Source organism: Acomys minous (genome assembly GCF_964271855.1).
Source record: "Acomys minous genome assembly, chromosome: 4".
Lineage (NCBI taxonomy): Eukaryota > Metazoa > Chordata > Mammalia > Rodentia > Muridae > Acomys > Acomys minous.
The window spans coordinates 41453277-41477676 of NC_140486.1; the positions used below are offsets into that span (position 1 = coordinate 41453277).

A 24400-nucleotide genomic window follows, 5' to 3' on the forward strand; every position below is an offset into this window, starting at 1 on the left:
CCTCCAGCCATGTCTTAAAACCCATTTCAGCCTTTCGCCAGAACTCAAGCCCTTTACAATGGAGACTTTTATTTTGCATTGAATTAGTGCTTTAATATCACTTTCAGCTGTTAGGGACAGGCGAGCAGAAAGGAAGGGAAGAAGAGAGAAAGAAGACCATGAGGAAAGGCCAAGAGAACCTTCAGTCTTTTTTTGTTTTCTTGATGCACGGGGACCAGCAGAAGTTAAAAAGGAGCTGAATGGAGGCTGGCAGGGCTCTCAAGCCATCAGGGACCACCATGGATGCAAAGGCTGGAAAGACAGCTATCATACTTTTTCCTTTGAAGGTTTTCAGTGGAATCATCTCAAATATATGGCTCCTGTTTTGTCTGGAGAGAGGTAGTTCTTCCCCAAGAAAATCTAACAGATGATCTAATAATGAAGATAGATGAGAAGTGTATTTTACATGTACGTCCTCTTTTATGTTGTGTGGATGCACTGTGACTGACTTGGCCCTCAGCAGGAAGTCTGAGTTGTTCAGCACCTCCTCAGCAGAAGTGATTATGGAACAGTGATTAAGGCCTTTTGAACTTCTGATGAATACGAAGCATGGCTAAGCAGTTGGACAGGCCTGCTAGCAACTGTGCCGGGGCCTATCAGCACGGCAGAATTAATGCTTCCTTTGATTGGCTCATCCCAGTACTATTACACTTTATTTTAAAAATGAGGCTCTCAGTTGCCATGAGGAACAAATGTGTGTATAATTTCTTTTGATATTTTTAAAGTGATACACATTTGCTTTTCCCGATTAAAGGATGAAGCCCCAGGGCACTGCAGCCATGCATAATTCAGCAATCTGTTCACTAAATGTTTATTAAATGTTTGATATATCACAGTGTTAGGGATAATGGAGATTTAAGGAGAAAACCGAACTCTGTGCACGTCTGTGTCACGTGTGAAGACCATCTGACATTCACTCCGGTAGAAGAGATCCACTTTTCAACTCTGAACTTGCTGAGTCTTCCTGTCACATGATGCTGGCTGGGCCATGGTAAAAACCCTAAGGTAATCAGGCAACTAACAAAGCATTGAAGAGAAAGGGAAGGAAAGAGGGACAGATGCTTTGAAACCTGTGTCGAAGCAAGACTGCCTTGTAAAATGACTGATAGGGATCCAGAGAGGTAGCTTGGTTGAGAGCACTTGTCACTTGCAGAGGACCAGAGTCTGGTTCTGGGCACTCATGTTGAGTGGCTCACAACTGCCAGTAACTCCAGCTACAGGGCATCTGCTGCCCTCTCCTGGCCTCTGAAGGCACCTGCAGGCATATATACATGCAAATACATGCACATAAATAAGATCTTTAAAAATTAATAAAAGATAGACTGTTTACTAAAACAGACATTGCAGACTGGATATGTAGCTCAGTGCTGGATTCCTTACCTCGGACTTGGGAGGCTCTATGCTCAACCCCAGCACCACCATCACCCAAAGGACAGGCAAGGTAAAACAGACCCTGAACAAACACAGTGGCAGGATTGTGCTTTTGATACAAAGTGGCCAGTGTATTTAGTCACAGAGCAGGGCATGAAACTTGTGGGTCAAACTGACTTAAGATAAGCAAAGTATAGTAGTGGTAAATCATATGAAGATCATTTTCCAAATCAAACTGATTAACTTCACCAATAATCAAAAAGAAGAAGAAGAAGAAGAAGAAGAAGAAGAAGAAGAAGAAGAAGAAGAAGAAGAAGAAGAAGAAGAAGACCCTCAGTACACAGTTTGTAGTTTGCTGTACATTGTTGTACTCAAGTCTCAGAATATCCCGTTTATATGAAAGTCCTATATTAAAGATTTCAGAACTCCAGAGTCAGGGTTCAGCATGCTCCTCCTGAATCCCCAGCACCTCCCTATAACATTTTCCCAGCCTCCTTTGCAGCTAAGATAGAAGCATGTAACTCAGGTTCCACTTACCACATGTACCTGAAATGGACTTCTGTTCTGGAGTGAACAATATGAGGAAGCAGGCTTTTCTCCTAGCCTAACTTTTCTAACAAATGCAGCCGGGCATGGTGGCATTTAATCCCAGCATTTAGAAGGCAGAGGCAGGAGGATCTCTATGTGTTTGAGGCCATGCAGGTCTACAAAGTGAGTCCATGACAGCCAAGGTTACACAGAAAAACTCCATCTTGAAAAACAGACAAACAAACAAATCTTGCAAATGTAACAATGGAAGCCTAGGATTTTAACTCCTCCTCTAGATCAACTTTTCATTACACTTTTGCACTGTATTACAGTCATTAGTACAATTTGATTCTAATCTGTTGTAGTGGGGTAATACTAAAGTTCTCTAATCAAACACAATAGAATAGCAGTTCTAAACCCGTGGGTCATGACCCCTCTGAGGGTCAAACAAACTTTTCACAGCAACCGCCAAGGACCATCAGAAAACACAGACATTTATATCACGAATCATAACAGTAGCAAAACTACAGTTATAAAGTAACAATGGAAATAATTTTATGGATGGAGCATCACCATAATATGAGGTACTGTATTAAAGGCTCTCAACGTTAGGAAGGTTGAGAGCCACTGCAATGGAAGCTGAGTGCCTATTCACATGAAGTAAACACACAGGGCATTTAGGGCAAGCAGACCACTCCCCATAAGAGATGATGATTCAGAGATCTAGGTATCTTTCATCTTGCGGCTCTACCATCTGCACTGTGTGGCTTCCATGGTGCTGATCCCACTTGAACCCTACCAGAAGGCAAAGGGCACGGGGAACCGCACCCCAAGGGGCTCATGAGGAGACCAGGAAGCGAGCCTTGCTAGTTTGTTCAGTCTAGTGTCCTGAACTCAGCTGCATGGCTGTGTCCAACGTGGACACAGCCCAGCTTCCTCCAGGTGACATGATGCGAACATGTCTGTGCCTTCTGTCTTCTCTCTTTCTTCCTTCTTCTTCCTCAGGATCACCAGCAAGCACGAAGGCCAACACAATAACCAAGTGCAAATCACAGACAGATGTGGCTTTGGTCTGGATTTCTTTCTTACTTGCTCTCCTGTGCGCCTCTCTCTCTCTCTCTCTCTCTCTCTCTCTCTCTCTCTCTCTCTCTCTCTCTCTCTCTCACACACACACACACACACACACACACACACACACACACACTCCACTTTAGTGTTGGGGAGGGTGTGTATATTCATTGCATAACTATTTCCGAATTCTTCATTTAAAATTGCTTTCATCTTCATACTTCCCATGTGTCGATCTGAAAGGGAAAGTGCTTAGCAGGCAGCCTGGGAGCCACATGTGTTTTGAGATGCTGGCACTGGGAAAACTCAGAGGTTTCAAATCATTGCTTACTGACCACCCACAGGCTAATGAAAGAAATGTCTTTTTATTTTCCCTGCATCTCTTGTCAGCAGCCAGGGAGAGCTGGGAGTACGATTCCGGTGCCAGGGACCTCCAGAGCCCCGACTTGCAGAGCCAGCTGCCCCTCCAGAAGCTGCTGGAATGTGGAGGAAGCTCTTGGCCTCAGCAGGCTGTGTTCCACAAGCTTCTCACACAGTCCCCGCATCCTGGCACCTCTCCAGGCGGAAGCTATCTAGAGCTGGCCAGTACCGTGAGTACCTCTCTGTTCACAGAACACACCTTCTGGCTTGTCTGTATTCCAATACCACTATTTAATTTTCGAGCTCCAAGGCTATACTGAGTATTATCTTTTCTTGTTGAGCTAATAATGTGCCATTTCCACTGCTGCTGGTATTGTTGGGTGTGCTCCAAAGTTGCTAGCACTTAAGGGCTTAGGAACTTCATTCTCACGGTAATAATAGAGCAGACTTCAAAAAGGTGTTTTGACCAACTCAGTCTATAACTTGTACAGTCTGATTTACTTAAGTACATGGCAGCTCTTCTAGAACACTCCTGTGGTACCAGTCATCGCAAACCAAACTTATTTCTGTTCCTGAATTTGAGCTTTACTCCTTTGGAGGGGGAGGGAGAGGGAGAAGGGAGAGAGAGGGAGAGGGAGAGGGAGAGAGAGGAGAGAGAGAGAGAGAGAGAGAGAGAGAGAGAGAGAGAGAGAGAGAGAGAGAGAAAGAGAGAGAGAGAGAGAGAGAGAAATATTGATAGTTTGATTATTGTTCTGGTTTAGACTTTTAAAATTATTAGAAACCACAGGAAATGATTATTTTAGTTGTTTTTTTTTTATTGCTACTGACGATTGAGCCACAGCTTCATATAAAGGTGACTGGGACTGTCTTGGGTACAGAACTATTGGCTTCCTTCATCAGAACTGGGGGATCAGGTTGGGGTGTGTGGTTGATCCTGCCTCATTTTCAGTGACTTGCAGTTTACAAATTAAGATTGCTTTCTGAGCTCTGTGGGGGTTCCCACTGGAGCTCTCTCCCTCCTATGCAGGCGCATGCCTGTAATTCCAGAATCCAGGGAGGCAGAGGCAGGTGGATCTCTGTGAGTTCGGTGCCAACCTGGTCTACAAAGCGAGTCCAGGACAAGCAAGGCTACACAGTGAAACCCTGTCTTGAAAATTTAAAAAGAAAAAAAAACACACAAAGAAAGGAAGGAAGGAAGATAACTCTGAATGGTAGAATAGCATGTCTATAATGATTCTGAGTTTGTTTTGATAGAAACTACAGGTTTATAAGCACATGTTATGATATATATTCTATTCATATGTTTTGGGGGGAGATGTTTGAAAAACAATAATCATAAGTCTCTAGCAACACTTAAAATGCAAAAAATTACCCAAACTCTAATGACATTCTATAGAATTCTTGACCAGCTCTTATCAAAACTGCTAATGTTATTGAAACCAAGGAAAATCTGGGAAGAGACACTGTCTCTCTTCAACCATGCTGAAAAGGTGAAAGTTAAATGTAATGCCACTCCTTTGGTGAGATCCAGGATGAGAAAAATCTAAGGAGACCTGGGGAAATATGGGCTCTAGTTGATACATGAACCATAATGAGGATCATATAATAGTATAACATGTTAATAAATGAGAGAAATTTTAAAAAAAAATGAAAGAAATTGTTTATGAAACTATCCTGTCTTTGCAACTTTAATATAAGCCTAAGAATGTTACATAATTTAAAATGTTTTTAAATTTTAAAATATTATGAGCACATACACATACAATCCCTCCCTGGTTTATGGCTGCATCTCCTAAGGCCTGCCAAGCCATCCGTGGTTATTGTGCTATTCCTTGCCTAGCCAGCCTTCAAGGACAGCCTTGTACAGTTCTACTAGAACATGGCACCTGCTCTCTGTGTGTTCAATGGACCAGGACACGACCAGTAAATATGTCTGGCATGGGCCTAGATTTAACCATGCCTGTCACAACCATTTCCAGCAAACCCAGCCTTCCCTGTGCTACTTCAACTGAGCTCTGTAGCTCATCGACAGCCTTAGTAGCTCCGGATTTCCCTGCACTTCTGATCTTCTTGCCTGTACCTCCTGAACTCTAATAAGACTGTTGGCATGTACCACCGTGCCTGGTTAACACATTGCTGGGAACTGAACCCAGTACAGCATGCAGGCTGAGCAAGCACTCTAGCAACTGAGCAATAATCGCCAGCCCCTGGTTCTGTTTTCAAGACAGTCAATGTCATAGCAATATCGATGACAGTGAAAATCAGCATTATACACTGATCAATGGAGTTCATGGCCCCCAGTTGTGCAACAAACCCACCGTGGAAAGCTGGAGGAACTGACAGTTTTCTACTTCTCAGTGTATCTGTGGGTGCTAGCTTTTCAGGAGCCTCTTGAGTGGATTCCTACCGTCTTATCTCTGTTTAGCAGATGTAGATACGGTCCCCATCTGGCCGTATCCTCTGAGTTGGTTCATCAAAGAACTCAAGATGTTGAGTTCTAATACGCTCCATACATATTCCCTCCCTATTGATCACTCCAGCCATGGATGGATGATGCTTGAGATGGCCTTGGCAGATGCTAGCTCAATAAAAACTCCCTTAAATACCAAGTTTCTGGGACTGGAGAGATGGCTGAGTGGTTAAGAGTGCCACCTGCTCTTCCAGAGGTCCGGAATTCAATCCCCAGAAACCACAGGGTGGCTCACAACCATCTATAATGTAATCTGATGCCCTCTTCTGGCCTGCAGCTGTGCACACAGGCAGAGCGCTGTGTACATATTAATAAATAAATAAACCTTTTTAAAAAAATACCAAGTTTGTGTGATTCCATTCCTATGGATATGTGAACACGTAGTTCATGTTGATAACAGATCAAAGAATGGAAGCCACCAAAGGCCAACCAATGGGCGTAATTGGGCTTACTTACAGGAATATAAGTGAGGGGTTACTTACAAAAGAATAAATGACTCAAAGACAGTTGCATCACCAAAAACCCACCCCAGGGTGAGGGCAGCTCACAAAAGCTGGAAACGTGGAACACACTGTGCAGCCTGCAGACAAAAGGTAGGAGACAGTCTCTTTCTGGCAGCTCAGGTGATCCGAATCTTTTCTAGGTCACTGAGCTGATTTCTGCCTCTTCCTAGTAGCTCTGCTGGTCAGAGAGTATCTTTTAGCAGTCTTTAGGGTTATACATGCTTGGGGAGAGGGAGCCCTAGAGAATTTGGTCAGTTTCAGGGACTTCCTGAAGTTTTCCCATTGTTTACTTCCTGAAACTAACAAGCTTTCTGTCTGGGTGGATATTTTCACCTCCTTTAGAAAGTTTAATGTTTTAGTGAGCTTCCCTCCAAGCTGGATGGTTTTATCTCTGAGGAAATCAGTACACAACACCAGGCACCCAGCTCATATAGTCGTAGTTAGTGCATTTCAGCTTGTAGACTTTTCTGTTTGGCTATGGCTATGAAAGCCTGTGAAAAATATCTGTGAGGCATGATGGCAGCTAGTCATTGGAATGTAACAAACAAGTTAGAAAGGATTCAGCTCCACAGGTGACTAGGAACTACACACATGACTAAATAAATCAGCAAAGCTGAACATTGTTGGCGGCTGATCTGGAGCTACTATGTATTCAAATGTTAACTGCTTACCTCCAACGATCCTTACACATCCAAAATTCTCACATATCCAAAATGGTGTTGTGTGCACCTTGCCTCCCAAATTAGCCCTGATTGGCTAATAAAGTTGCTTGCTCCCTGATTGGGCAGAAGAGAGGTAGGTGGAGTTTAGGTTCCCCGGGCTTGAGGTTGGGGAGACCAGGAGGCAAGGAAGATGGAGAGAGGGAGGAGGAGAAAGAAAAGTCGCCAAGGGTTAGAGTGAACTAGAAGCATGTGACTGGGAGGAGCTTGCTCTGAGGATTGGTGTGATGGAGCAGACGCAGCACAAATGGAAAACATGTGCAAGTGTTGATGGGGATTTTGGCTAGGAAGCAGAGAAAATAGCTTTGAGGGTTAATATCTGTCCAGCCCCAGTGCATTAAGGCTTATTAAAATTCTAAAAGGTTTCTATGTCTTTTATTTATAAAATATCAGGTTAAGGAATAACTGCCACCTTACTAATTATATGAATCAATATTAAATATTAATAATTGTTCAACATAACATGCTCACTCAAGACCATCCTTTGTGAGAATCTGACCATAAATTCAAATACAGACACTGAGGTCTTCTGATGACTATATTTTCTCCCAGAGTAGAAAAGAGAAAGTTTTAACTAAGGCTTGAACCTAATTATGTGCTTAAACCCTGGTATTGGGGGGTTGAGCTTTAAATTCTCCACCCCTCCCTATGTCCACACACTTTCAGACTAAGTCTGGAGTCTTCTTGTCACATGAGAAATAGTAGCCGCTGTGTCAACCATTGTGTTTGGGGTGGTGCATTACACAGGCACTGTTGCTTCTGCTCACAGGCATGTATGATCCTAGCTTGAGAAATAGCCTTGTGTGTGGTCAAAGAAAGCAAATAGCCTCTTGAAATGCCACGCTTGGGTAATCCTTTTATTTATAAAGTCATATTAGAAATGATTTATGTTCCTTCTAAAACAAAATCCTGAACCAATAAAATTAAGTTCTGTTTAAAAACAAAACAGCTAGAAGCAAAAGCCATTGGTCAGCATCCAGCTTGGAGATGGAAAGCACACAATAATTCACACAGGGGAAGGTTAATATAAGCAATATTAACGAGTAGCACAGTGTTACCACAAGCGGGGGGGGCGGGGGGGGAAGAACTTCAGTAAGTTCACAAATAATGGAGGGAAAGAGCTGCCCCACACAGGTACAGAGAGCCCAGCCAAGAAACACATTTGGAAGAAGGCTCTCACATTGCCCAGCCTTGTTTGTACCTCTGAAGGGGTGATGGTACCCACTGGGCCATAGGGAAGTTCCTGGTGGTTCTTTACACCAGCGATGACAAATAGACCACCAGCCTTCTAGAGAACCAGCCCAGCTTGCTGGGATTCCATCCACAGGAGTACCTGCAAGAGTTACCAAGCACCGCTAAGAAGGTGACTCCAGAATGCCAGTGGAATTTGCTAGAAAGCCTGCTGAAATAACGAAACACTAAATCTTTCCAAGAGTGAGCAAGCCGGATGTCCTACACTGCTGGTCTCTGCGGGGGAGAGCACAGCCAGATTGGGGATTTCTGACTCCCTCCTTTGGCATCCTCTATTGACTGAGAAGCAGTGTTTACAGAGTCCCCTCCAGAGTCTAAAGCAGGAGAAACAGGGTAGATTGGAGGCAAGAGGAAGAGACCCATTACTGACTTCTCTTTACCATTGGGAAGCTTTTGGGCACTTCCTACACAAGCCTTACTTTCTAAGCCCACAGCCCCACCCAATGCCAATCTCCCAATAGTGCCACAATGGCAGTTAAGTTTCAGCATGAGCTTTGAAGGAGATATTCAGATCAAAGCCGGTGCCAAGCACACACGAGCAGAACAAGATGATGCTGTCAACAGACACTTGTATGGAAGAGGCAGGGCAGCAACGTATGAATTAGGGCACAAGTGATGACGCACAGTGGATAGGCCTCATGCAGATGTAGGAGCTGGTGGCACGGTCTATTGACTCTGCAGGATAGTGTTCAGCTCGATGCTATTCTGCGTCTTTCAGATCAGCACAGGAGAGCAAGGGCGATCTAGAACCTCCTTCACCCCTACTGTGTCCCACCCAGTGACCTGCAGGAGAAGCTGGCATGCTTTATCCAGAGCACATGAAGCTAACCAAGCACTCAGAGATCTGGGAGATCTGTAGTGCTATAAGCCTAGTACACCACACTGATAAATGGCAGACTGGCAACAATCGATGCAAATTGCCATTGTGCTTGGCACCTGTTTTGATGTGAATGTTTTCTCCAAAAGTCATGCTGAAATTTAATTGCTGTGATAATGATATTAAGAGTGAGATGCTTTAGGAGATAATTAGGCTCCAATGGATACATCTTTAGGAGCAGGACTGATGCCATATGCAGAAAAGAAAAGAGTGCCAAGCATGATGGTGAACTCCTTTAATCTCAGCACACAGGAGGCACAGGCAAGTTGATCTCTGTGGTTTCCAGGCCATCCAAAGCTATATAGTGAGACCCTGTTTCAAAACAAAATGAGGAGGAGGAGAAGGAGGAGGAGGAGGAAGAGAATGAAGAGGAGGAAGAGGAGGAGGAGGAGGAGGATTGCCCACCCCTTACAATAAACACAGTCCATAATCAAATGCTAACACTTTGACTTAGGACTTCCCAACCTTGAAAACTGTGAGTTCATAAGTGTCTTTCCATTATAAGTTACCAAGCCTCAGGTATTATGTGATAGCAGCACAAAACAGACTAAGCCAGCGCTCCACGCCAGCCTTCAGAAGGTATCAAGGGTGATGTCTTTACTCTTAACTTGCAGATCTCAGGTAGGATGTCCCTCACGTACAACCATGCAGAACCACACAGGAGAGAAGGTGCTGGAAGGCTTGCTTCAGATTTAGTTGAACTGACTTGGTTCTGAGCCACCGCAGAGCAACAGTGAAAGTGCCAGCGAAATCCAAGCTCTCTTTGGGAGGCAAAGCCACAGTGGTAAAGAGGGAATGCAAAAAGAAAATGCCTGTTCTCTGGGAAAAACATTTTCTTGAAAGATCTGCATTACCCAAGACACAGAGTAATGTTAGGACTTCTAAGTAGTGACATCCTTAAGTATACTGATGCATGGAAGTGATTCCTTTATTTTATAGATAAAACACTGATAAATTCTTGAGCAAAATATAAATTTCTAGGTATATTCTTTCAGCTACATTATCATTTAAACTGTCCTTAGCTTTGGGATTTTCATTAATATGAGAACTAATTGATGTGACTTTAAGTTGCACTAGGAAAGAAAACATGCACATGATATAAAGTGTTTAAATGAAGCGTGTTAGGAGTAACAGCCATGAATTTTCTCCTATCTTTCGTCAGCTAAATGATCATTATGTGTATATTTTTAATGTCCTTGAATTGTTTTTAAGACAGGGAAGTTTTCATTTCTCCCTCTGTGATTTTAAGATGCTCTGGTCATTAAAGAGTGACCAGATCTGCAGTTAGCATCTTTTGAAACCTTTGGTCTAGAGGACATGTGTCAGCTTTGTGGCCATAGCGCCCTCTTCTGGGCACTCTTAACCTGCAAATAAGAAATTCTTCAGCACAGCATGCAACCCTTCAGATTTTTACGGAAATGGGACAATAAATACAAAAGGGGCGGGGGATGAAGATTTGTTCTGAGAACTATCTAGAAATTTCAAAAATTTGTCTCTTCTAAATTATTGAGGTTGATTTCCTATTTGTAGAATGTGCTCCTATGTGTCAGACACAGCAGCTATTAATGAAGAAGTATACTACTTTGTGCTTTCCCACCGTTTCAAATGATGGCTCACAGCTCAAAACACAGCCCTGCTGGCCTCCTCCTTTGAAGATGAATAAAGCTATGTGTTGAAGGGCTGTTCAAGCATGTCTTCCACTACCTTGCATACTCAGACTACAGTTTTGTCTACTTCCTCTTACTTTTTTCTGTATTTGTTTATTTTATATGTTGGTATGCATGTATGTGTGAACATGGACATACCAAGGCACAATAGCCTATTGAGGGAGTCTCTCCTTCTGCTATGTGAGTCCCAGGGATTGAACCTTGATCCTCAGGCTTGGCAGCAGCTCATCAGCACAATTTTCCTATTTTAACACTTACTTTTGTCCTTTTTTTAAAAAGGTGTTTACATTTTTTAAAAGATAAAAATGAAGTATTCATGAGTTGTACCAGTCAAGTTGTATAAACTTTAAAATTGAACAGGACCTAAGGAGATAGCTCAGCCGTTAAGGACCCTGCACTCTTGTTGTACAGCTCATATTTGTCTATAATTCTAGCTCAGAGGGATCTGACATCCTGTTCCAGCCTCAAAGGAGACCTGAACTCACTTGTATCCATGCATGTGGACACACACACACACACACACACACACACACACACACTTAAAAATAAAATAAACAAATGAAAGTCAACAAAGCACTCTTTCATAGCTTGCACAAGGTCCTGAATTTGACCTCCAGCATTGTAGTAAATGAACAAAAGAGATGTAGCAAGTTTTCTACTCTGTGAATCCAGTAGCCAGAAACTCAATGGAGCCTTTTCTTTTATGCCGGTAGTATACCTGGGAGTGAGCAGTTGAACTAGAATGTTCTATCTGCCAATTTTCTTCAGAGCTATGGCTCCTGGTCATCAACCACGCTCCAGTGGATAGCACCACAGCCAGGGGCACAGGCAGCATGAGCTGGACTTGGGGAGTTGTCAAACATGAAGAGGACACAAAATTGAGAGGGGTCTGGATATGATCAAAATACATTTTAGGCACATATTTAATTCTCAAACAATAAAAATCTTGTATTTAAAAACAAGCAACTGAGACCTGTGTTGAGATAGTCTGCCACATGTTCCTAAGCATTGATAAGCATTAGCCAAGCTTCACTTATTATACAATTCAAATGTCTGTCTTTTTCTTTGGAGAACACTTTGAATTTGCATATTTCAGCACAAGAAACACCTTCCTCTGTGTGTGTGTGTGTGTTTCTGTGTGTGTTTGTGTGTGTGTGTGTATTCAATTACCACTGTCTTTATTATTTTCTTTTTTTTATTTGAACCGGCTACCTAGATGTTCTAAAATCAAGGGCTAGCTAACAATAATTGACAACAAAATAGCAGTGGGTGCCTTTTCTAGGTCACATGAGAGCTCTACAGAGTCGTCTGGTGATAGCCTGATTTGGCTGAGCATCCTCTGTTTACTAGGATGCAGACTATGAATTCGCACTTTTTTTGGCATTATATTGATATATTATAAATGACTTTGATTTGATCGGGGATGTAAAATATAGTTTGACCTGCAGGAATTATAAGCGCTATAATCTAGTAACCATTCTATAACTAACTCTGCAATCTATCTATAATTTTAACTTTAATTAAGTTCAAGTATATAGCAGCTGCCACCTTCCAAAGGAACCCACATGAGAAATGAAACACTTATTTGGATATGTTTGTGCCATTTGAAAATGTACAGAGATGATGTCCATTCAATTCTTCATACTGACTGAGCAAAACCTTCATGAATGCATTTAATCACTGAAGTGTTCTTCAGATCCCTCTTAATAGCTCATTTTTCCCATATATTGTCAAACACTCTCTGCTCAAATTCAGACTCTCTTACCCTCCCCATCCCCAGATCTCCAGAGCTGACCCTGCCTGTTTCTTTTGCTTCCAGTTCACAGAGCCAGGCTTTCTCTCTTCCTCTTAGCCAGCTCCCTCTCCCTGGCAGCTGCTTAGATTTGTTAACAGCTTCCTGTCTTGTTATTTTTCTCTCAAAATCTAGTAAAATTGCTCTTAGGCTTAAAAAAAATTACATTGCAAGCATAGATTTGACATTTTTATGCTGTAACATTCTGTGGACATTGTAATACTTTGGGGGAAGAACATTAAATTCAGTAAAAAGCCTTCTTTTTACCTATTTACTTTTGTTTGCTGTTGTTTTCTTTTCTTTCTTTTCTGGGGGTGGTGGTGGTGGTAGAGGAGGATTTGCAGAGGTCTTTCTTGGTGCATTTGTGCACATGAAGATGTTATGGAAGAATTGCTGCTGTATTATTCGCATAAATCTAGAGTGTGGGCCCCCTGGCTGCAGGGACTACTTTCCCTGGACGGGTTCTCTGCTCCTGGTTAGCCAGGTGAACCTGCTTTGGCTTGGTTCCCTTGGCCATGAATCAGCTTCTGTTACTTCTTTGTAACAAATGAAGGAGCAACTGGGTGACAGGGTGGCAGGGAGACCCCCTTCTTTCCCTGTGGTCAGGCTGTGAAGAGAGGCCATGGCAACGAATGCATAAAAGGGCAGCCATGCCCCTCTCACAATCACAGGGCACCTGTGTGGCCATTCATGCTCTTGGGCAGCAATGTCTCTCAGGTATCTTGCAAGTAGCTTCTCTCTTTCCACCATGTGGGCTCAGGGATGAAACTCAGGTTGCCAGGCTTGGTACCAAGAGCCTGTGCCATCTCACTGGCCCCCTGAATATGTCAATTTCTCAGTGTGCATTTAATCTCATAACAAACGATGCTGTGGGCCAGTAACCTTTTGAAAGACCGAGACTTGACAACTCTCTCCATGGCCAAAACTCAAAAGCCAGTCTCCAACCTTCCCAGTGTCACCATCATTTCAATGGAAGGGGTTTGTCGGCACCACACCTAAGTAGCATCTGCTGCTGATCTTCTATCTATAAGTAAATGAATGAAAAAGTAAATTTGGTTTCATAAAAATCTTAGCCATGTTTGCTTTTCACATTTTTTTCATTAACTTAAAGAACTTCTGCCATGAGTAACCAGGATGTGGGCTTCTACGACACACGCTCTGTACCTTCCAGCAAACTGTAGGGAAGTAATTTCATTTCATTTAGGTAAACTCTGTGTTCCAATCATGTAGGAGTAATATTTTCTGCACAATCACGACAAACATCAAATGGAACAATGCACAGAAAGTGTTTAATATAGTTCTTTGTGAAAGGCAGTGTGCAATAAACAATGGTGGGTGCTATTGCTGCTTTCCTATCTTGCTAGAAAAAAAAATCTTGAAGTCTTTGAGCTGATAAAAATGGAACAACATTTGAAGACAGATATTAGAACGTTAACTGAAGTAGGCTGTAAAGATTTTCATAATGCCTATCAGCCACTTTTTATGGGGTAGAGACTGAAAATAAAAGTTATCTCAACTGTTTCACATGTAGAATTTATTTAGGAATACTAGCCATGGAAGAAGATGGTACTCATAGCTAACAGATGAAATAATGTGCAATATACATGAGACCGGTAACTTGTTTTGGTTGTTTGAGCTCACTAAGAAGCTGGCTCTGAAAGTAACATTGTCTCTCCCTCCAGTTCAGACCCAAGCATATTTGTCTCGAAGTTGTCTTCCAAGGTTCCTTGTCTGGGTACAGGCTTCACCTACTGACCCTATGACAGGAAGGGAAGAAAATATGAAAATAGCCCAAGAGTAAGGCACTGAATTCTTGGGGACGGCTAGAAAGTAAGCCATTTCCTGCAGAGGTTACCGTTACTTATTTCATGATGCAAACCTGTCTACAGTGGGAACAGGAAGCTGGAAGTCCAGCCACGGGAAGTATCTCTGTGGAAAGAAAGCTGAATGAAAAACTCCAGCGAATGCCTCAACTTCCCCAGTTGTTTTCTGCTGGCTGTTGTGAGCACCCGATTTGATGACGTCATCTCTGTTGCTCTTTGTTATTTTACTTGGATGCTCCACCTGAGGGGATTTTTGCCCAGGACTCTCTCTACAAAGATAGCCAGTTGGCTGTCAGTGGGACATCCCTAGTTGGTTTCCGCTGGGTGTTTTAAGCACCTGTTGTGATGATGTTTTACTGTCGATCTACTCTGGTTTTTTGTTTTTGTTTTTGTTTTTGTCCTGGTACATACTCACTCATTGAAAACTGAAAATATGATTACCATAGATCGTTGTCCCCTGGTTCAGAACAGGACAAACCAAAAACAAAACGAAATTTTAAAAATGCTGTTTACGCCTGCCATTTCAGTAGCAGGGTTATGGGGGCCTAAATGAAAACCTTCACTGAAGTCTACTTGAGCAGTAGGAGAACTTACATTAGGATAGGATTTGGATGAGCGCTACCCCGGCACACGTTAGCTGTAAAATACAGTATATTTCCTTTTTCAGATGTGTTAGTTTGAAAAAAAAAAAAAGAATACATTTTGGGGTCAATGAGATGGCTCAAAGAGTAAGGGCATTTGTCCTCAAGCCTGACAACCTGAGTTTAACCTCTGAACCCATGTGGTAGGAGAGAACCAACTTCACCAATTGTCCGCCCACACACCAACAACCAAACAAACAACTGTTAGGGTTTTGTTTTGTTTTTTAAGTTCATTTTGAAGACCCGATAGGAGTACACGCACTGACAGCTAGTGAAGTGGTGGGCAGTCACCAGGTGTCCTTTTGGTTTGTTTGTTTGTTTGTTTGGTTGGTTGGTTGTTCAAATCATGGTTTCTCTGTATAGCTCTGGCTGTCCTGGCACTCACTGTAAAGACCAGGCTGACCTTGAACTCAGCGACCTGCCTCCCCATGCCTCCCAAGTGCTGAGGTTTAAGGAATGCACCACCACGCCTGGCCTAAATGTCCTTATGATGATGGTTCCCATAATTTTTGAAGGTGTTCTGCTGGGCAGTTCATCAGAGCATCACTCTTCCTGTCTTGGGATAACCACCTCGGACAAAAGGAGGCTGAGCCTTTTCAGTACACACTAGAGGGCAGTGGTCCCATATCTAGACACCTGACAGTGTGTCGCCATCCTCACCACCCACCTCTTTGCATTTCTCTTTCATTTTGTATAGGTCAGAGGAAGGGAGTTTCCTACGCATGAGACAAATGACACTAGTGGCTAGAGTGTGGCTTGGTGGCATCCTGCCTTTTCCCAATAACTTATCTCATTGAGTCTTTAATCATGGGAATATTACTTTTTTGTGGTGTGTGATTTTGTTTGTTTGTTTTGTTTTATTTATTTACTTACTTTCAAAAATTTTCATCACTTTACAGCCTGATCCCAGCCCCCTCCCTCCTTGCCTCCCTTCCCCCCCCCATGCCCCCTCCTCCCATTCCCGTCTCTCCTGCTCCTCAGAGAAGGGGAGGCTCCCAAGGGGCACCAACCCACCCTGGCACCTCAAGTCCCAGCATGACCAAGCACATCCTCTCCAACTGAGGCCAGACAAGGCAGCTCAGCTAGGATAAAGGGATCCAAGCAGGAACTGTAATGCTGTCATATGCTGTAATATTTTCATTAAGCAGGTGATTTTCAATTGGTCAATTAAGATATTCAAGATTGTGTATTAAGATCTATTGTTGTTGTTTGCTTGTTTGTTTGTTTTCTATGCTGACACCACTTACAGATTCTGAGCAATTGCCTAAAGGCAGCTGAAATCTGAGAGAAGGTTGGGAGCCCCATGAAATTAGGAGTGGCTGGCGTTCAGGAGAAGCATCGTTATTCCTGAGTCAGGTCTAGGATGGTAGAACGAGGGACTTAGGTGATTGGAACAGGCAGAATTTGATTCACTTCTCCAGCCAGATCTTGGTCTGAATTTGTAAATTTGACCCGCACATTCCTATTTGCTTCATTTGTTGCACCAGTTGCAAAGGGCGGTTGTCTGTAAGGGTCTTTTAATGGAAGAAGCACTGAAAATGTTCTCCCAATACAGTCACGTAACACCCCTCCTTTCTTACTCCTCTAGTTTATTTTTCTCATTTTGAGATCTGAAAACAATGCCCTCAGCCTGGGGAGTGGCTTGGTGTTAGTGCCCAGCATGCACAGAGTCTCAGCCACGGTCCTCAGCACTACACAAAGTGAGTAGTCCTCTACATAATGAGCAGCCCTCCATTTTGACTTTCCTGTTCTAATGAAGTGAGGAGGTGGCTGCAATTAAAGAAATGAGTATTTCTGATGTGGCAGCTCAGAGTGACAGCTGCAGGCTTGAATGGATTACCAACTGCCTTTGCATTCTCAAAAAAGATAGAGGTAGTGTTATGGCTGCAATTTGTTTACTTCTTTATGTTTTCTATATATTTAAATTAACTAAATTCAGTAGCTATGATTTTGATAATACAATTTTAAAGGCTTTTTTTAAAAATCAGCGTATACTACATCAGGCCTAGGGACCCTAGGAGGATACTCACCAACAAGGAAATGCCCTCCCTTCTCCCCAGAGAAAGTGAGCTGATTGGAGTTGTTAGTTTCATCTCTTTTGTGCATTTAAATTTCTTGCTTTTTCTGCAATGTATAGTATATGCCCAATAAAAAAGCGTTTACAAAGTCTATACTATCTGCATAATAAAAAGTTGAAGGTTGTGTCTTTATAGGTCACATGTACACCAAGAAGTAAATATTTAGACTATAAATGTGTGCTTGTTTCAAATCTGCATTTTAGGTTTTGCAAATAGATGACACCCATCAACATTTGGAACTGGATCTGGTGAAGTTCAAAGCTGCCCTTGGGAGGGGCTCCAGAGGGCATGCACAGGTCAGGGGAAATGCTTGCAGCTCTCTCGGTTTCTTCCAGCTGAGCACTGCGGAGGCCATGTAAAGCCTGACTCTAGATGACAGCGTTACTAATGCTACTAAACATACTTACATAAAATATGTGTGGTTCTTGATGCTTTCCTGGGCGCTGTTCTGTAAGCTTCTAAGAAACTGGAGATTAGATAGTAGGTAGGCCACATATGTGTGCATCCCTGTTCCTTCCTCACACAGAAGCCCAGAGAGGCTTGTAAACAGTGAGGCTCCCATTTGTATTCTGCTAAAATCTTAGCAAAGGGGGTCTGATGTGTTAAGAATATCATTTGAAGCCTTTATGGGGGGGGGGTCCCACCTTATTATAGTAGGACTAACACCACCTCTGTGACTGCATCTGTCCCACTTCCCTGAAGGTCATCCTACCACTCTCTAACTCACAGTGAAGTCTGTCCTTCGGATCCTAAATGCTGTTCTGCCAGCACTGCCACCGCCCTGTAATGCAGAGCCCCTCTACTTCATCCAATATCAGCTGAAATGTCTCCCCAGAGACATCTTTCCTGGCCATATTGTTTAAGTAGGTGTGCTCTCATCTTCTCTGTATTAGTTAGCTAAAGCTGCCTAGCTCATCCTAAACTGTGGTGTCCATCAATTAATGCACACTCATACTTTTAGACTTAATTTATGTGTGTCTTGCCCCCATGTATGTATATGCACATATATGTACCACATGCATGTCTGATGCCTGTGGATATCACAAGGAGGGGGGATCAGATCCCAAAGAACTGGAGTAAAAAATGCTTGTGAATCACCATGTGGGTGCTGGGAAGAAAACCCATGTCCTCTGTAATCATAATAATTGTTTTTAATCTGCTGAGCCAAATACACTCCCCCTCCCCTAGCTCTTTTATATGCTTTAATATAGGCACTGATCGCTGTAAATTTCCATCTTAGGACTGCTTTCATTGTATCTTAGTAATTTTTACATGTTGTGTTTTCTATTCTCAGTCTTTTCCCTTTAATTTTGAATTTCTTCTTGATTTCTTCAATGACCCATCATTCATCATTTCATTCAATAGTGTGCTGTTTAAATTCCATGAATTCATACATTTCTACAGTTTCTCTTGTTGAATTCTAACTTTGTTCTAGTGCTATTAGACAGGACATAAGAAATTATTTTAATTTTCCTATATATTTTTTGAAACTTGCTTTGTGCCCCTATATATGACCTGCTCTAGAGAAAGGCTTATGGGTTTCTAAAAAGATGTACATTCTTCAGCATTGGTTAGAATGTTCTGTAGATGGCCAATAGGTCAATTGGCTCTATGCTGTCAGTTAACTCTAATTATCTCTCTGTCCTATTGTCAAGATGAGAGAGGGGTACCAAAGTCACTCGGTATTATTTTGTTGGGTTTCATGTATGACTGTACAGTAGCATTTTCCCCTCAATTTGGTGCACCTGTAATCAGTGCATGTATATTTAGCAATGTCTTCCTGATGGATTATTCTCCTAATCAGTATGAAATAACCTCATGTGACAATTTTTGTGTTTGAAATACATTTTATCAGACATCAGACTAGAGACACATGCTTATTTCCTAGTTCTATTTTGTTAGAATGTCATTTTCCATCCTTTCTCTCTGAGGTAGTATTGATCATTGATGGCAGCAAATAAAGAAACCTCCATTTTAATCCAGTCTGTTGGTGTGCACCTTTATATCGGTGAACTGACATCATTAATATTCAACAGTAGTACTGAAAGATGTGTATTGACTCCCATTATTTTGGTGTGCTTAGCGTTTTCTTAATTCTAATTACTCAACTAGTGTTCTATCGTTGTATATTCTTCCCCCACCCCATAGTCTCTTGGGTGTGTTTATCATTCTCTCTAGTTTGAATAACTTCTTTCAGAGTCCTCTGTAGGGACAGATTAACATCACACATTCCTGTAGCCTGATTTAATCATGGAAAGTTTTCCTTTTGCTTTCAATGCTGGGTTTGATAGTCTGGGTTAACAGCTGTGGCCTTTCAGAACTCAGGCTGCATAATTCCAAACTCCGCTTGCTTTTAAATTTTCTGACAAGAAATCAGCTTTTATTCTGTTAGGATTATCTTTATAAGTGACTTAATGTTTCTCTTTTGATATGCTTTCTTTTTCTGTATCGTTGATGTTTTATTTATAATACGACTTTTTTCCTGGTCCCACTTATTTGATGTTCTATTTGTCTCTTGTACCTAGATAGGCATCTCCTTCCCTAGATTTGGAAATTTTATTCCTTATATTTTAAATATACATTTAATGCCATTGGCATGGAAAGTCTTCTTTGTCTGTGCCCATAATTCATGTTTGTTTTTTTCCTCATTTCTTAATGGTCTTTCATGTTCCATCTGTACTATTTTTTTAAGATATCTATTTCATGCATAAGTAAGTAATACTAATTGGACTCAGTGGGCTCTAAAAAAGAAGGAGGAGGAGGAGGAGGAGGAGGAAGAGAAGTTATAAAGGTGGGACGGGATTCTAGGAGAAAAGAGAGAAGAGAAAATTTGGATTGAATATGATCACGACACATTGTGTACGTGTAAGGTATTGCCAAAGAATGAAAAATAGAACTTTATTTGTTTGGCCCTAGCGCTTGGGAGGTCAGTCTGGGCTTTGCATGCCTGGTACCCACAGAGACCAGAAGGGGATTGGATTCCCTGGCACTGGAATTACAGAGGATTGTGAGCCACCATGTAAATGCTGGGAATTGAACCCTGATTCTGTGGGAAAGCACCCAGTGTTCTTAACCACTGAGCCATCTCTTCAGCTTCCATATTATGTTAAACAAACAAACAAAAGAAAACAAAACAAAAAAAAACTGGAGCAATCTCTCCAGTTCCCATATGCATTTAAAAAAAAAAAACTATGGGGCTGGAGAGATGGCACAGAGGTTAAGAGCAGTGTCTCTTCTTCCAAAGGTTCTGAGTTCAATTCCCAGCAACCACATGGTGGCTCACAACCATCTATAATGATATCTAGTGCCCTCTTCTGGCCTGCAGGCACACATGGGGGCAGAATACTGTATAAATAATAAGTAAATCTTAAAAAAGAAAACTATGAGGAAAATATTTGGGGTGAGAGGGCAGACTTTGTGCTGAAGGCAGACAGGGCACTTCTAGTCTTGGTGTCCTGCCTTCCCTGTGATCCATTCTATTTATGAGACTTACACTGAGACTTTGTTTTCTTATTGAAAATTTTTATTTCCAGCATTTTAATTTGGTTTTTATTTAGCATTTTTAATCCCATTTTTTGTGTCCTATATTGACTTGCTTACTTCATTCAAGTGTTTGTTTGTGTTCTGGTATTTATTCTGGAGTTTGGGTCCTCTCTGGTTTCTTGGAACATGGTTTTAATCATTCGTTTGTATTGTTTGCCTGAAATGTCATTTAAGTGAGTCTCACTGGAGGCTGTTACTGCAAGATTGGCAATTTTTAAATTTTTATTTATTTTTTATTTTTTTGGCAGTTTTTTTTTAAGGAGACAGGTTTGTCATGTGTGTGCGTGTATGTGTGTGTTACTTGTGCTTTTGTGCTGTCACTTGTGCATGTGGAGTTGAATTACTGGTTCCATTTTTTTGTTTGTTTGTTTCATTTCTTTCATCAGACCTGTTTGCAGCACTCACTGGGTTCTACATTGTAATCGGGTGGAGGTATCTATTTTTTACTGTTAGACTGCTGTTAGACTAACTGTTAGAAGTGCACCAGGATCAGTGCCAGCTCTCCTTGAGAGGATAATAGTTTCTTCAACATTAGCCACTATAGGGGAGGGCCCATCATTGTAGAGACTAGAGGGATACTTACCATACTGGGTATACTAATAATATATTATTGTGCATATTGGTAGAAAAGAAAAAGAAGAACAAACAGAGTGACGCTGATGATTGATGTTGGGTTGCTAGAATATAGAATGAGGGAAGGGATAAGGAATAAACAGATATGGGAACTGTATGGAGAAACTCTCTGGGGTGAGATGACAGACTGTTTGCTAAAGGTAGGCTGAAAATATGATAAATCCCATAAAGATTAATTCCAGGATTTAGGGGGCAGGAGCAAGCAAATCTCTGTCAGCTCTAGGCCAGCATGGTCGACATAGGGAGCTCCAAGACAGCTAGAGCTACAATGTGAGACCTTGTCTCAACAAAACAAAAAACAAACAAACAAACAAAACAAAAACCTGATGTCAGATAATGCAGAGCAGGGAATAGTTCCAAAGCCCTGTAGCAGCCTACCTGCAGGGGCAAGTGTTGAGGGAGTGGCGGTCACCTCTTCCTCTCTGCCACCATTCCCAGAAGGCCCTGCAGATTTCCTATGCTGTCAGCCTTCCTCTCTCAACATAGCCCTTTGTCTCAGCCACCAACCCTGGGAAGTGTTCTCTGTCTAGAGCCCCACTGGCCTTGCTGGGAACCAGGGAGGCTATCCTCACTCTCCTTCCTGTCCTCCGGTTCTAATCCCCCAGACTCTCCTTCAGCCCTGTGGCAGCTTGCTCTCCCTTTTTGACTCTACTCCCTGCGGACGCTGCCAAACCTCACAGAGGACTCAGCCTTTTCTCCATCAGCACCCCTCCTGTTCTAACCCATCTGCATTCCTTTGTGTCAGCCCCCAACACATAGAAATACATTTTACCTGGGACCTTAAGGAGGAAATGAACAAATCCATTAGTGAAGTCTATGAAAATACAATTAAATAGTGGAATGAAATGAAGAAAACAGTTCAAGTGATAAAACTAGAAGTAGAGTCACTAAAGAAAAGCCAAACAGAGGGAGAACTGGAAAGCAAAAAATTGGGAAGAAAACAAATACAAACAAACATCACAGAGGTAAGCTTTGCTAACAAAATACAAGAGAATCTCAGGCATTGAAGACAAAATAGAAAAAATTGACAAATACAAACAAACAAACATCATAGAGGTAAGCTTTGCCAACAAAATACAAGAGATGAATGAGAGAATCTCAGGCATTGAAGACAAAATAGAAGAAACTGCTATCTCAGCCAAAAAAAAAAAAAGTTAAATCTGAAAAAAAATCTAGGCATAAAACATTCAGGAACCCTGGGGCACTAGGAAAAGGCCAAATCTATAAACAATAGAAATAGAGAGGGGAAAAGAAAGCCAGGGCAAAGACACAGGAAATATTTTCAATGAAATCACATAAAACAACTCTCCCAACCTAAATAAGGAGATGCCTATCAATGTACAATAAGCACATAGAACAATAGACTGGACCAGAAAATAAATTGCCCACACCACTTAACTAAAACATTAAATGTACAGAACAAAGAAAGAATATTAAAATTCTCAAGGAAAAAGGCCAAGTAATATATAAAGTAGACCTATTAGAATTACACCTAGCTTTTCAATGGATATTAAAAAGTGGAAGGGCCTGGACAGTTTTTCTGTAGATTCTTAAGAGCACAGATGCCATCCCAGACTACTATACCTAGCAAAACTTACAGCTGCAGTAGATGAAGAAAGAAAAGCATTCTGTGATAAAACCAAATTAAACCAATATCTATTTACAAATCGAGATCTCCAGAAAGCATTAGAAGGAAAACTTAAGCCATAAAGAGTAAATAATTTCAGACCAACAAAAATCAAAAGAGAAGACACCATGCCACCACACCAAAATAACAGGAAGTGACACATACTGCTCATTGATAGCTCTTAACATCAATGGCTTCAATTCCCCAATAAAAAGACAAAGAGTGACTTTTGGATTCAAAAGAAAGATCCATCCTTCTGTTTCAACCAAGAAACATACCTTAATATCAATGATAGACATTGTCTCAGGGTGAAAGGATGGGAAAATATTTCAAGCAAATGGATGCAACAAACAAGCCAGTGCAGCTATTTTAGTATCAGACAAAATAGTCTTCAAACCAAAACTAACCAGAAGAGACAGGGAAGGACACTATGTATTCCTCAAAGGAAACAAAACAAAACAAAGAGATGTTGCAATTCTAAATATCTATGTACCAAACACAAGGGCATCTAAGTTCATGAAAGAAACAATGCTAGCGTATGCAATATACAGTAAAACTGCATATTGACCCTCACACAAAGATAGCAGGACTCTCACCAATATATAGGTATCCAGACAAAACCTAAGCAGAGGAATGCTGGAGATAAATGATGTCATAAACCAAACGGGCCTAACAGACATTTACAGAACATTTCACTCAAATACAAGAGAATACATCCATCTTCTGGGAAGCTTATGAAACTTTCTCCAAAAATCAGCCATATACTTGGATACAAAGTAAACCTCAATAGATACAAGAAAACTGAAAGAAAACCTGCATCCTATGACACCATGGATTAAAACTGGATATGAACAACAACAGAAATCATAAAAACTCATGGAAACTGAACAACTAGCTAATAGACAAAAAATGGGTCAAGACAGAAATTAAGATAGAAATTAAAGACATTTTAAAGAATTGCATAAAAATAAAAACACAACACATGCAAACTTATGGGACACAATGAAGGAGGCTCTAAGAGACAAGTTCATAGCACTAGGTGCTGATATAAAACAAATGGAGAGATTGTACATTAGCAACTTCATGGCACATATAAAAACACTAGAAGAAAAATAATTCACACCCAAGAGGAGTACACAGGAAGAAATAATCAAAGTCAGAGATGAAATCAATAAAACATAAAGGAAAACAATTACAAAGAATCAGTGAAAAAAAGAGTTGGTTCTTTGAGAAAAATCAATAAGATAGACAAACCTTTATTAAATTAACTAAAAGGCGGGAAGAAAAGGTCAAAATCAGAGACAAAAATGGGGAGATAACAACAACTACAGAGGACATACTTTAAAAACCTGTACTCCATCAAATTGGAAAATCTAAAAGAAATAAACAATTTTCTTGATATATACCACT

General features: G+C 41.4%; 1 protein-coding gene across 6 annotated transcripts in view; it reads left to right on the forward strand.

The window, feature by feature from the left end:
- The window catches only part of MCC (MCC regulator of WNT signaling pathway), a 372812-nt gene that overhangs the window by 77764 nt on the left and 270648 nt on the right, over nucleotides 1-24400 (forward strand). For 3 of the 6 annotated variants that reach the window (XM_084778403.1, XM_084778407.1, XM_084778405.1), the window contains one exon: nucleotides 3397-3596. In XM_084778403.1, the coding sequence (XP_084634529.1) occupies nucleotides 3397-3596 (200 nt within the window). The remainder of the gene's footprint in view (nucleotides 1-3396; nucleotides 3597-24400) is intronic. The other 3 variants (XM_084778404.1, XM_084778406.1, XM_084778408.1) reach the window with 1 other exon arrangement.